General features: G+C 41.6%; 1 protein-coding gene across 2 annotated transcripts in view; it reads right to left on the bottom strand.

Annotated features, from left to right (window-relative positions):
- Window positions 1-16255, bottom strand: part of GATA4 (GATA binding protein 4) — a 59515-nt gene that overhangs the window by 42607 nt on the left and 653 nt on the right. For both annotated transcript variants that reach the window (XM_075598608.1, XM_075598606.1), the window contains exon 2: window positions 11928-12712. In XM_075598608.1, the coding sequence (XP_075454723.1) occupies window positions 11928-12447 (520 nt within the window). In that variant the 5' untranslated portion in view covers window positions 12448-12712. The remainder of the gene's footprint in view (window positions 1-11927; window positions 12713-16255) is intronic.

Genomic DNA, 16255 nt, shown 5'->3' on the forward strand with positions numbered 1-16255 from the left:
GACACATACTCACTCATTAAATCCCAAATGTTGCTTCCGTGCCCTTTTCTCTCGCAGATTAAGTCAGTTTAACCTCATTACATTTCAGTAGTATATTGTATGTGGATTTTAACAACACACAATCACCCCAGTGACTGCAAATGTCCTTGTGCATTTGCAATGAGCTATTTGCCTGAAGTGGCATAAAGGCATTGAAAGAAATAACACAGTCTTGTCTCTGATTGTCTCACCTCCGCAGAACAATGAGACAATTTCACACTCCATTAAGCCTCTAATTAACAGAATAAAATATTAGTACACAAGCTGAAGTCTGTAATTAGGTAAACTTGTCTACATTACAGCGTTTGGCACAGGCTACCTTCTGTTCGGAGCAAAAGAAGTTATGAAGGAGACATACTGACACCAAATCAATGGAGTCTAAGTGTTTGCAAACAAAGGGAATCAATCACAAGATATTGAGTAAGGGGCTTTGGGGTATATCAGAGGTCTCATACTCAGTCCTCAAGGGCCACCAACTAGCCAGCTTTTATGGATGTCCCTGCTTCAGCACAGGCAGCTCAATCAGTGGCCTCCTCAGCGGCTCAATCAATCGCCTGTGCTGAAGCAGGGATATACATAAAAGCTGGTCTGTTTGTGACCTGTGAGGACTAAGTTAGAGACCCCTGGGGTACATCCTTAGAAGCGTGTTCCATTTTTAACGCAACGTTATCTATTTGTAACATATCGATATCCATAACGCACATCCCCGAAGGTGCCGAGTGCTTCGATCTTCAGCTATTGCCCTCAAAGATAAGGGAATAATATATTTTAACAGATTTTAAGGCGTACTCATATGCAAATCGTATGGTAATCAGCAGTTTACTTAATAACGGAGCCCCTCAGACCTCAGTTAATGTTAGCGCATGCTAATAACGCTGCAGAGCGTAGCACCTTCCGAAAGCCGCCCTTACTTCCATCCAGGCCCTGATCATCACTGACTCATTTCTTGGAATAAATGTCCCCCTTCATTTATTTTCATTGTACGTTGATATAAAATGAAACATGAATGAATATTGTTGAGGTATGTATGAATTTACATTATTGTACACCCATACTTCATACAGTTATTATTGCATTGTACAGCATATTATTAAGTGAAAAAGTTAATGTGTAAAAATGATACATTTCTCAATATTGTAACAAGAATTGCAGTAGCTTTTGGTAACGCACATGAAAATATCCGTTAATAGTGCTACCTTAATAGAATTATTATTATTATTATTTTGGGATGTACTCATATTGGGATGTATTCATTATATTGGGATGTATTCATTATATTGGGATGTATTCATTATATAGGGATGTATTCATTATATAGGGACGTCAATTATTTGACCCTACGGCAACATAAGCATCTCTTTTAAAATAGATCTGCATCAAATATCAGAATGTGTATAACACATTTGTTACAATCTGATTTAGTGCCAATAAGCACTTTATAGGACCTTAAAGCCCTCAAAATGACAACAGAGTGTGTATGTATAAACAAACCTTTATTTTATTTTGATAAAATCTAAATGTTTTGTAAAAAAAAAAAAAAAAAAAAAAACCAGCACAGCAATAAAATTTTGCACGAGGGAGACTGATAAGAGACTGATAAGCTCCTCTGTTCAGCACAGTGAATGTCCGTTTGCCATCAGAAAGGTTCCTTGTATATAAAGGAGGTGTATACACCAGGATTTCTCTCACTGTGGCTGATGAAAGGAATTAGAACCTTATGACATCATCTCTAGGTTCAGCAAGTAAATGTTTGTGGTTGCTTAACCTAAGCCCCTCGTCCCCACTGCTCTTGGCTGAGCGCGCAGCGCGAACAAGATACGGGAATGTGGGCCGGCGCCAGTCAGTGCGCGGACATGATCAAGGCGAGTTGGCGACTGCATTTTGGAAAGTCAGGAAAGGTGACTTTTGGCACGGTGGCCGAGCAATGGCCGCGTCTCAGCCAATGAGGGCGAACCAGGCGGATGACATCATGGCCGCGCAACCCACCACCCCGTCGCGAGTGATCTGAAGTCCTGAGATCGCTCGGCTGCAGGCCACCAGCGCCGATAGGCGCTCCATTGCTCGCACGCGCGGCCTAAGGCCTTGCCCCCGCTGCATGTGGCGGACGCTGCGCTCACCAGAGCCCTCCCCGCAACGGCGCCAGGCCCGCTGCGAGGGGGGGCCACAGCGCTCGCGCGAGAGCTACTCCTGCTCTCAATAGAATTGAGAGCAGGAACTCGCGTCGAGCGGCTAGGCACGCCCCCGGTGGTTCAGCCAATGAGGGCGAACCTGCCGGGTGACGTCATGGCCGCGCCCCCGTCACTCCTCCGGCACGCCCCCCCCGGTCTCTCATCCTGCAGTGAGCTGCAGACCGGGGAATCGCCGGAACGCGCAGCCGAAAGCGCGGGCGCGCATTAGAGCGCCGTGACCGGGGCCTTAGCCTAATGGTTATTGTCCCCCATGCAAAATCTAGGGCAGAAAAAACTGCCCCAGATGAAAAATCTATTTCTAAAAGAAGTAATTAGACCCATTTTTGAGCGCGAAGCTGCAACATCCAATGCATCCATTCCCCCGTTCCCCCATTCCCCTGTGACTTTGCAGCATAAGGCAGCAAAAAAAGATCCAAAGTAGGGACGTTAGTTGTGTGCTTTGAAAAAAATTAAAAATAAATTACAAATATTAAATGATCATTCTTAAAGATTGTGCTTTATTTCGAACACACGCACCGTTTTATTTTATGTGTAGTATGTTTCTTCTTCTCGGCTTCAGTTATCTTATTTTAAAAGGGTCCGTTTACTAAAGTCTCCGCGCTGCAAAACAGGGCCAACAAAAAGCACCAGATTATCAAAGATTAGGAATCCTTTTAAAAGTCATTTGATTTTTTTTCTTTAATAAATCTGGCAGTTTTGCCCCAGTTTTGCAGTGGGAGATTAGTAAAGAGCACCCTATAATTCAAACATTTCCCCATGAATGTCATACAATATAGATTGCCACGCCTTTGCCACTCCCTTCTATTGACTCATACGGTATGTGCTCTTTTTATTATACAATGTTATTACCCTTTCTCTCACATTGTACTGCGCTGCGGAATATGTTAGCGCCATACGAATATAATATAGCAGTAATGTGAACTTGGTGAGCCCTGCACCCCTTATTACACCACACGCATGCAGCATGCCAACAGGGTTTTTACACCAAACGCATGCAGCATGCCAACAGGGTTATTTCACCACACGCATGCAGCATGCCGGCAGGGTTGTTTCACCACAAGCATGCAGCATGCCAGCAGGGTTGTTTCACCACACGCATGCAGCATGCCAACAGGGTTATTACACCACACGCATGCATGATGCCAGCAGGGTTGTTTCACCACACGCATGCAGGATGCCAACAGGGTTATTACACCACACGCATGCATGATGCCAGCAGGGTTATTACACCACACGCATGCATGATGCCGGCAGGGTTATTACACCACACGCATGCATGATGCCAGCAGGGTTATTACACCACACGCATGCATGATGCCGGCAGGGTTATTACACCACACGCATGCATGATGCCGGCAGGGTTATTACACCACACGCATGCATGATGCCGGCAGGGTTATTACACCACATACATGCAGAATACCAGCAGGGGTATACATTACATGCATGCAGGATGCCAGCAGGGTTATTCACCACACTCCTGATACCGGCAGGGTTATTACACCACACGCATGCAGGATACCAGCAGGGTTATTACACCACACGCATGCAGAATACCAGCAGGGTTATGCATTACACGCATGCAGAATACCAGCAGGGTTATTACACCACACGCATGCAGAATACCAGCAGGGTTATGCATTACACGCATGCAGAATACCAGCAGTGTTATTACACCACACGCATGCAGAATACCAGCAGGGTTATACACCACACTCATGCAGAATGCCAGCAGGGTTATACATTACATGGATGCAGGATGCCAGCAGCGTTATTACACCATGTGCATGCAGGATGCCAGCAGTGTTATTACACCATGTGCATGCAGGATGCCAGCAGCGTTATTACACCATGTGCATGCAGGATGCCAGCAGCGTTATTACACCATGTGCATGCAGGATGCCAGCAGTGTTATTACACCATGTGCATGCAGGATGCCAGCAGCGTTATTACACCATGTGCATGCAGGATGCCAGCAGTGTTATTACACCATGTGCATGCAGGATGCCAGCAGGGTTATTACACCATGTGCATGCAGGATGCCAGCAGTGTTATTACACCATGTGCATGCAGGATGCCAGCAGTGTTATTACACCACACGCATGCAGAATACCAGCAGGGTTATACACCACACGCATGCAGAATGCCAGCATGGTTATACACCACACTCATGCAGAATACCAGCAGGGTTATACACCACACTCATGCAGAATGCCAGCAGGGTTATACATTACATGGATGCAGGATGCCAGCAGCGTTATTACACCATGTGCATGCAGGATGCCAGCAGCATTATTACACCATGTGCATGCAGGATGCCAGCAGGGTTATGCATTACACGCATTCAGGATGCCAGCAGTTTTAATACACCACACACATGCAGAATTCCAGCAGGGTTATTACACCACGTGCATGCAGGATGCCTGCAGGGGTATACATTACATGCATGCAGGATGCCAGCAGGGTTATACATTACACGCATGCAGGATGCCAGCAGATTTAATACACCACACACATGCAGAATACCAGCATGGTTATTACACCACGTGCATGCAGGATGCCTGCAGGGGTATACATTACATGGATGCAGGATGCCAGCAGCGTTATTACACCATGTGCATGCAGGATGCCAGCAGTGTTATTACACCATGTGCATGCAGGATGCCAGCAGCGTTATTACACCATGTGCATGCAGAATACCAGCAGGGTTATACACCACACTCATGCAGGATGCCAGCAGGGTTATTACACCATGTGCATGCAGGATGCCAGCAGTGTTATTACACCATGTGCATGCAGGATGCCAGCAGTGTTATTACACCACACGCATGCAGAATACCAGCAGGGTTATACACCACACGCATGCAGAATGCCAGCATGGTTATACATTACATGGATGCAGGATGCCAGCAGCGTTATTACACCATGTGCATGCAGGATGCCAGCAGGGTTATTACACCATGTGCATGCAGGATGCCAGCAGCGTTATTACACCATGTGCATGCAGAATACCAGCAGGGTTATACACCACACGCATGCAGAATACCAGCAGGGTTATACACCACACTCATGCAGAATACCAGCAGGGTTATACACCACACTCATGCAGAATGCCAGCAGGGTTATACATTACATGGATGCAGGATGCCAGCAGCGTTATTACACCATGTGCATGCAGGATGCCAGCAGCATTATTACACCATGTGCATGCAGGATGCCAGCAGGGTTATGCATTACACGCATTCAGGATGCCAGCAGTTTTAATACACCACACACATGCAGAATTCCAGCAGGGTTATTACACCACGTGCATGCAGGATGCCTGCAGGGGTATACATTACATGCATGCAGGATGCCAGCAGGGTTATACATTACACGCATGCAGGATGCCAGCAGATTTAATACACCACACACATGCAGAATACCAGCATGGTTATTACACCACGTGCATGCAGGATGCCTGCAGGGGTATACATTACATGCATGCAGAATACCAACAGGGTTATACATTACACGCATGCAGAATGTCAGCAGGGTTATTACAGCACACGCATGCAGGATACCAGCAGGGTTATTCATTACACGCATGAAGGATGCCAGCAGGATTATGTAGCAAAGTCTTTTGTTAGCAAAGCGTAGGTTAAAAAAACATATGTATCAACGTAAAGGTCTCATTGAAAACAATAACGTTTATTACTATTTGATAAATCTGCTGCTATTTGTATATTGCAGTTTTGCAGCCCACAGACTGCAATACATGAGGGGGTGATATAGAAACGCTGAAATGTGGCACAAATGCATATACATAGCAGGTTTTGCTGAGGTTTTCCCATCACCTTTTAGACTTTTTGGGGGCCTATTGTATGTACTAAATGCATATTCAATATGGCGGGAGCAGAAGCGCTCACAGATAAATTGTAATCCTGCCACGGGTGTTTGGAAAATGCTGGTTTGCGGTGCCAGGAATCGCACTCACGTGGCCGTTTTCAGGGTGTTTATTGTAGTGGAACAACCCCAGTAACCCACTCTGAACGTACCTGGGAGCGCGACTCCTTCTCTCCACCGAGATCATTTTCTAAATGTTTGTGTGGGTCAAAATATAAGTACTAAACCCACACAAAACGTACGTGGCAGGAAGGCCGGCTCGTGGCTCTGTGGGTATGATGCATAGATCGTTGTTTAAAATGAATTTTGACGCTTTGCATTATGTTGAATACGTTATTTATACAATTTAAATGGAAATGGAATTGTGTGTATATATTTTTTTATTTTTTTAGCTCGTTTTAGTAATGAATTATTAGTGTAATATTTTTTATAATAGCCAAACTGTGAAAAGAATACATATTGCTAAGCTATATATAATAAAACACTGGTGCTGCGTCAAATACATTTTTGGTTGACACAGAGCAACTTAATTCTGCGCTAAAAATATAACCAGAATTTTGAGGATTTCCGCCAGGTTCAACTTGACGATTTCGATGCACCTTCTACTTTTTAGATTACATACCATTAAGATTTGTGTGCCGAGCTCCTTCCATCTCCGTGTCTCACAAAATGTGACTGAAATTATTTTTCGCACCAAAGGCCCTCATTGATGAAAACAAATTAGGTTTGTACATAGGTACAAATGCAATTACATTTGAGATTTTTGTGCGTCAATTTATGCCACAAAATAGCGACGCTTAGTACAGAACGTCAGCCTCTTAGTGCGGCAGCGGCGGTTTCATTGTCTGCAAATGACTAGAGGGAATGCGATTTGCACAGATTCGGTGATTCCCCCAACGCAATAATTAAGATCAATTAATAGTAACTATGGCTTGTCAGTAGTAGCCTACTCATATCGTCAAGGGCTACCAACAGATCAGGTTTTCAGGATATCCCTGCTTCAGTATAGGTGGCTCAATCCATCGAAGACAGCCCCTGATTGAGTATCCTGCATTGAAGCAGGGATATCTTGAAAACCTGACCTGTTGGTGGCCCCCTGAGAACTAGAGTTGACTACCCCCGACTTAAGTGTTTTCGCTTGTTAATGTAGGAGTCTGGACTACTTCTCACCACCAGATCTAAAAAAAAAATCAAGTCAAACGTCTTTTCTATCAGGATCATAAACCCAGACCCCGGCAAACGTGAGAAGAAACGGCAAAGAAAGTAACTTGGCAGACTTCTTTCACTATGATGTACAGAGATAAAATGCATTTGTAAAAGTTTAAGTGGTTCTCTCCCGCCCTCCCCCCACCCCTCCCCCCTCCCAAATCCGATTCCCTACAAAGCGTTTTGCTAACCTTCAAGGACTAACAATGTTGCCGCTGAAATATCGCCGGACTGCGAAAGAGAAATGGTGTCGGCCCTGTGTATAATCTGGTGATTTTAAAGAATTTTGAGCCCGATTTATGATTTTTTTTAGCATTAAGCGAATCTAGTGATTTTAGAGAATTTAGCAAAATAGCGTATTAAGACTAAATTACAATCCACCGTGACCTCATGCTTGGAGAATCACAAGTGAACACACATATCGTTAATCGTGACTCAATATGAAAATATGTTACCGGGTTCGCACGTCTCTAATAGTGTACGTAGGGTTCTCCCCAAACCAAATCCTTTTCACCGACTGCTTATCGAGACCTGGGAGGGGGTCTGCGCTTCAGCTTTGGTGTCTAAAAGAAATGTGATTGGCACCATATGAATGACGAGAATAAATGCTGTTGTAGGATGTGTCGCTTCTTTGCGCTATAATTGGGCTAAAAAACGCTTCCTACTTAAAGCTGACGAAGAAAACCCAACGCTGCATCCTTAACCAAAAGTACTGTTCTTCACGCATGCTATTTCCACAGTTGCGCCAGCATGCAATCATAACCCCCCCAGCCTAATTTCTTCCCACTGGCTCTACAAACTCCTAATATTGTGTGGGACTAACGCACAGGGAAAGGGCGCACGGCTTAATACACAGGCGCTGCCTGTCGCAGGCGGGGTGCTGCACGATTTGTGATCAAATAAGCCCCTTTGGGTTGATATTTACTGATACGTAGACCTTGCTGGTACATTAGAGACTACAAGGGTTATTTGCCGAATGCTTGCAGCTGCAAAACGAGGCCAAAAATATAGCACATGGGGAGTTACGGAAAACAGTTTCCCTGCTGCAAAACTGGGGCAAAAAGATAAAGTTCATTACATTGAATGGGATTTTGGGGGTTTAATAAATTGGATGCTATTTTTTGGCTTCAAATCCAGCCGATGTGGGAACCCCCCAAATTTACCAAAGAAGAAAATCTTGTTAGTTTCAATGGGGTTTTTTAAATTTTTTGATAAATGCAGGGACGTTTTTTTAAGTCTCCGGTTTTTTATCCAGAAGACTTTAAGAAATGACGAGTGTTGTTTTAAATTTTGTTTTTGGGGTGTGTTTATCAAAGTACCGAGGTTGCAAAACGGGGAAATTGCCTCAGATTTCTGAAAGATATTCAGGGTAATGAAGTTTTATTTTTTAATTTGATGCTATTTCTCGCTCCAATTTGTAGCTGGGAGGGAGCGGGGGGTGGGAAGCAGGTTGGGGGTGAGGGAAAGCAGGGTGGGAGGGAGTGGGAGCATGGTGGGAAGGAGCGGAGGTAGGGGGAGCAGGTTGGGAGGGAGTGGGGGTGTGGGGGATCAGAGTGGGAGGGGGTAGGAAGGAACGGGGTGAGGCGGATTAGGGAGGGAGGAAGTGGGAGCAGGATGGGAGGGAACATTGGTAGAGGGGAGCGGGGGATCAGGGTGGGGGAGTAGGAAGGAGCAGGGGTAAAGGGGAGCAGGGCTGAGGGGGAGAAGGGTGGGGGGGAGTGTGGGAGCAGGATGGGAGGCTGTGGGGGTGCAGGATGGGGGGAAAGGGTAGAGGGGAGTGGGCGATCAGGGTGAGGGAGTAAGAATGAGTGGGGTAAAGGGGAGCGGGGCTGAGGGGGAGCATGGTGGGAGGGATTGGGGAAGCAGGGTGGGTGGCTGTGGGGGTGCAGGATGGGAGGGAATGGGTGAGAGGGGGGGAGATTACACACCAAAATATCCTTCCTGCACACTGGTGTTATTTTCTTTTCCTTGTGCAACATAAGAATTTCTTGCTACATCAGATGCACATGTTTTCAGGAGTGAGACGTTAATAAATAAACCCCAAATATTTTAAATTATTTTTTTTCTGAGGGAACAGCAGAAAAGAGATTCAGTTCAAGGTGATAATTATTGCACACAGAGCACACACAGCACACACCGCACACAGCACAGAGCACATACAGCACATACAACACACAGCACACAGCACAGAGCACATACAGCACACAGCACACAGCACAGAGCACATACAACACACAGCACACACAGCACACACAGCACAGAGCACATACAGCACACACAGCACACAGCACATACAGCACACACAGCACACACAGCACACACAGCACACACAGCACATACAGCACAAAGCACATACAGCACAGAGCACAGAGCACATGCAGCACATACAGCACATACAGCACAGAGCACATACAGCACACAGCACAGAGCACATAGCACACACAGCACATACAGCACAGAGCACATACAGCACACACAGCACACAGCACATACAGCACAGAGCACATACAGCACAGAGCACATACAGCACACAGCACATACAACACACAGCACACAGCACAGAGCACAGAGCACACACTGCACACAGCACAGAGCACACAGCACACACAGCACACATACAGCACAGAGCACACACAGCACAGAGCACACACAGCACAGAGCACTCACAGCACAGAGCACATACAGCACAGAGCTCATACAGCACAGAGCACATACAGCACACAGCACATAGCACATACAGCACACAGCAGAGCACACACCGCACACAGCACAGAGCACACAGCACATACAGCACACATACAGCAAAGAGCACACAGCACACAGCACACACAGCACAGAGCACAGAGCACACACCACACAGAGCACACAGCACACATACAGCACAGAGCACACACAGCACACACAGCACACACAGCACACACAGCACAGAGCACACACAGCACAGAGCACATACAGCACAGAGCACTCACAGCATACACAGCAAATTCTGCCCAGTTTTATTGTAATGTAATTCAATAGGTATCTGAGCATTTGCCTTGAATTTAAAAGCACTACGCAATTGACATCAAAAGCAATTATTGCAACAATGAAATAAAGAAGGCACGCCACTGATGTTGTGGGCGCTTTTACTTACACCTTATGTTTGTTTAAGGCGCTGAAGCCAATTCACATATTGGTATTAGATAGGTTTCAGTTTAGGCCTGTCCTGTTATTGAACATGTAACTTGTAGTAGGAGAGTCTGTATCATACACACAAGCACAGGTTTTATCCAGCAAGAGAGGGGTCACAATACTGAGTGATATGCTCCAAAGAATGAAAAGGGCAGAACTGAAACCCATGTACATATTGCAATAATAATAATAAAAAATACCTTGAGGAATTAAATTATACGAAAATAAAATTTATATTTAAAACGAAACTAAATCGTGTAGGAATAAAACGTGTCTCATAACCAGATTGTAATTATTGTCAATGCTTGAGATGGATAAATATATATATATATATTATAACCATTTTAAAAGTGAAGTGAGGCTTGTAAAGATCTATTTGCCCTTGTATTGTCACTTTCAGTTTCAGTACTTTATGATACTTACAAATAATTAAAGTGATGCCCTCGGATGTTGAATATAAAATGAAGACCAAATATAATCTCCCGAACCCTTTTGGTATTACCGATCATTTAAACACCAGCACAAATAGTTTACAAAGTATTATTATCAACACTGTTTTTTTTAAACAATCTCATTCCTGATCAATTATTTTCCCCCATCCCTATGTGTATGATGTTAATATATAAATAGCCATAAAATAAATAAAACATTAAAAACAAAACCTTGTCTTTGCATTACCCACGTGTTGCTAGTATACATGTATTTATTTTATTAATCAATGCATCACAAAGCTTTGCATGAGACTTCACTATAAATATAAAGAAGGTGGGATGGGGGATTATCAGACTTTTTTTTTAAAGGTATTAGGATCTTCATATAATCAGAGTATCATTCAAATCATATTCGCTTCGTTTTTACCCATGTAAATGCAAAAAGTGGATATGTTGGGAAGCGAGAAGAATCGGATCATTCCTGCACTGAAAGTCTTAGTCATGTGGAAGGGAGATTTCATGTTTATTCGGCCACAGTTGGGACCTTCAATAGTTCCCAACACTAAATTAAAACTACCAAACCAATCCTACAACATAGCAGTGTCCGAAAAGAAGGGGAAATAAACCAAACGCTTCCACAGCACAAGTTTATAGTAACACTTCCCTATATCAATAAGGCTCAATATTTGGTTTGTTTGTAACTTTTCTGTATAAAAAAAAAGAATCTCAAGCAACAACAACACAAAGTAACACACTAGTTAAATGTGTATTGTTCTGATGATTTGCCTCAGTAGTGTTGATTGTAACAACATTGAGCCAGGCCGTGCAGTTCTAATAATTCACACCAACCTGCTTGGCATTACAAGCTGTATAATGATACCATGCCCTGTGCCACCTTGGCATGCAATGACATTGTAGTTCATTGGCAGTGTGGTAGGGGAAGCAGGTTTGCTGAACCCATACTTGTGGTGTAGGTAAAACAATGTAAGGGATCTCCAGGTCTTACCTATATTAGGGTGTCGTGAAGCTCCAGGCCCCCCCCTAGTCTGCAAGTTGTGCAGCATGGGGCTGTCGAATGGAGAAGCAGTCCAAGCAGTGCCCATGTCTGGGCTCACATAAGATGGGTAAGGGCTGGAGTAGGAGGCACTCAACCCCCTGCTGTATTGCTCTCTTCCATTGGCCGAGATGGCCAGGGGGCTGCTGTAAGATACCTCTCTGGAGGTGGCCGCAGTGATGGGGGGACTGGGAGAGAAGGTGAACCGGGGGGACATCGGAGGATGGGATGATCCAGGGTTGTAGGCTGAGGGCTCGGCTCCAGCCTGTGCCCACATGTTGTGGTTGGGCACTGGGCTTCCTTGCTGAGATGAGCCGTTGCCCTGGAGGTAAGGCAAACTAGGGATCATGGGGGTGACCCTGGTTGTAGGTACATAGACAGGAGAGGTAGCAGCAGCACTGTGCATGAAGCTTCCAGCCCCCTCATAGGATGGGGGGCCATGGTTGGCAGCCATGGCTATACTCTGGTACATCCTTGCAACTCCAGCTACAGCTGTTTCAATTGCCACCAGAGGATCCAAATGGCTGATCTTGCTATGTTCTTCACAAATATCCTATCTCAAGGGAAGTACTAAGGATGTCTACAGTATCTCAGGTGGAATCCAAGATCTCCTCCAAGGAAGGCCACAGATAAGTCCAGAGGCAACGGTCAGTTCAGAAGGTCACATCCCGCATCTTCTCCCTCCAAGTGTATTCTGAGGAGGCCCCTCCCCTGGATATGCTATTTATACCTCACACCTACAAGTAAGAAGCAGAAGAAGAATGAATGAGAGAGGACTAACTAAGCACACATTACCCCTGTGGATGAAATAACGAGGTTAGAGTAGGGTCTCTGGAGGTGAGAGACACCGCATTGTTTCAATCTGGGGCTAAAATCTCTGTCTACTTGTCCCTCAACTTTCCCCTTTGTTTTGCAAATGTTCCCAAAGTCAACATTAGCGTTTGATCCCAGGAGAAGAAATCGCATCAGATTCCTGGCGCACTGCATTTAATCAAATTAACTAGGAATAAAAGGATCGCCATCCCCCCCTTTCTACAATAAAACTGCATGAGGAAAGTTGACAAATATGCAATGTAAGTGGCCAGAACGATATGATCAAATAGTCTTAAACTGTAATAACCTTAATAGGGGTTTCATGTGTATAGATTTATGTTTATACGTTAAGTGTTTTTTCCTTATGTAACATACGCAATATATATATATATATATATTATATATATTATATTATATATATATATATATATATATATGTAAATATATATATACACAGACACATGCGCTTATAATAATAATAATAATATTTTTTAGCATGTTCTTGTATAGTGCTGCTTGTTTTACGTAGTACTAATAATAATAATAATTAATAAACAAACACGTCTGAAACAGTTAAAAACACACTTTCAAGTAAAAAAAGTTTAGAATGTAGGGTTTTGGTTCAGATCTGCTATTCCATTGTCCACTAGTTATCCAACTGGAAGGAAAAGGTAGAAGTATTTGAGGTTAATACGGTGTTAGAAAAGTTAATGAATGCATACCTTCATAATATAGCAATGCAATAAAGAAAACATATCGAATATAGCTACAGTGTTGATCATTTGGTCATATATTATATAATAGAAAATGTGTGAGATAGAAAATAATAAATCGATAATATCAATGCAACAGAGAAATATTATACAGTCTATATATGAATTCAATTAAGAACTATGAAATATAATATACCTATAGTGATGTTCTATTATATATATAGAAGATATATATTATACATACATATATATATATATATATATATATATATATATATATATATATATATATATAAAATAGAATATATATAGATATTTTCTATCTCACACATTTTCTATTATATAATATATGACCAAATGATCAACACTGTGTTGATCATTTGGTCATATATTATATAATAGAAAATGTGTGAGATAGAAAATAATATATCGATAATATCAATGCAGTCTATATATTATACAGTCTATATATGAATTCAATTAAGAACTATGAAATATAATATACCTATAGTGATGCCCTAATAGGACATCACTATAGGTATATTATATTTCATAGTTCTTAATTGAATTCATATATAGACTGTATAATATTTCTCTGTTGCATTGATATTATCGATATATTATTTTCTATCTCACACATTTTCTATTATATAATATATGACCAAATGATCAACACTGTAGCTATTAATACACACACACACGCACAAATAGATAGATAGATTGATATATATATATATATATATTGATATATTGGTTATATAAATCTATCTATTTGCGCGTGTTATATATATATATATATCTGTGTGTGTGTGTGTGTGTGTGTGTGTGTGTGTGTGTGTGTGTGTGTGTGTGTGTGTGTGTGTGTGTGTGTGTGTGTGTGTGTGTGTGCGTGCAACGCATTGAAAGCACTCACCCAATACACACATTCGCTACAATTGTGATGGTTGTCTCCGAATTTAACACACGCTTAAGTAACTTTGCAGTTAAAGGCCATACAAGTTAACGAAAGGGACAATGATACATATCAAAAGATAATAAAGATGATATCATGTCACTGTCCTCCCTCCCACACTGTACTGCGCTGCAGAATATGTTGGTGCCATACAAATAAAAGAGAATAATAATATTAATAATAATAATAACACATGTTGTTTTGTTGAGGGACGGGTGCTGTGGTGATTATAATGGTCAGGTCTGAGTTACAGTTTATTAAAAGGACCATAATAGCAGTTATATGTAAGAAAAACATGAAAAAAATATCTCTAGGAAGTCCCCAAAACAAAATATTAGTGGGCTCTTTGATAATAAATGTGAGGGGGGGGGGAAGACAGATAATTAAAAAAGACATCATGTCTGCTCCCTTATTATGCTGGATACGTTATTTATACTTGTAAAGTTAAGTGTAGGGGAATGTGATTTTAATGTAATTCAGAGAGCCCCTAATGTACATTTCAATATGGGGTCAATGCAGTAGGTTAGACTCATAGAATAAAAAGGGCAATACTGCAAAAAATTGTGTAATAACAGTGTAATAAATACTGCACTCAAAATATACTTTAGACACAAGAATTATAATATTACAAATATAAACCAATTCTGATCTGACTTTTTTCATAACAGAATAAGCATTGACATATCATGGGTTGCCTATTTAAATAAAGACATGTTCAGAATTGTATATTTATTTTAGCAATAAGTATAATTATCCAGATATGGTCAAATGGTTAAATCCACAAGCACTGATTCTGCCTCTTACAATGGTCAGCAGTTACAAAAGAAATAGGAACTTTTTCTTAAAAGTCTTCTTGCAAATAAACCGTCCCAAAACATTATCCCCCAATAGATCAGGTTATGTAGTCTGCATTTATATTTCCACAGCTAGAAATAATAACAATTCAGAAAAGGCAGTCGGCTTCTCAGACAACTAGAGAATTATTTTCAAATGTTAAAATGATATTGAATCGTTTCCATTTCAAGTAGTTAATGAAATATAACGACATCAAAACATATTTACGAACACAAAATAACTAACTATGAACACAATACATTTCCTTTTTAATCACTTTATTTTTAATATGCTCAACGTATAAATATACACACACGCGCCTGATGTTTATTTACCAATATATATATAAAGTTATATATAAATATATATATATATATTATACATTTAAATATGTATACATATGTATGTATTTATATATATATATCAATTGCCTTTTGCATATATTTATACATGATATAAATATATCATGTATAAATATATGCAAAAGGCATCATATACGTATATAAATACATACATATGTGTACATATTTAAATGTATTATATATATATATATATATATATATATATATATATATATATATATATATATATATATATATATATATATATATATATATATATACTATATACATTTAAATATGTACACATATATATGTGTGTGTGTAATATATATATATATATATATATAAATATATATATATATATGCTGTTCTATGTAAGTTCACACACATTGACAGAGCTGCAGAACAAGTTTGTGAGGTGTTATTCGGGGCTTCTTTGGCCAGAAAGAATGGCTACTCACCTATACTAGTAAGTCCTGGCTGCGGTCACTGTAACAGGGCTATGATAGAGTTATCTTTGATTATTTAAACCTGACAAATACTATCACCCTGACACCCCCTCCGCCTCTCTCAGTGAGAATCTGGGCCGAAAAGCCAAAAGAGATAAGTCCATGATAACGTGAGATA

This window comes from Ascaphus truei, chromosome 4, assembly GCF_040206685.1.
Source record: "Ascaphus truei isolate aAscTru1 chromosome 4, aAscTru1.hap1, whole genome shotgun sequence".
Classification (NCBI taxonomy): domain Eukaryota; kingdom Metazoa; phylum Chordata; class Amphibia; order Anura; family Ascaphidae; genus Ascaphus; species Ascaphus truei.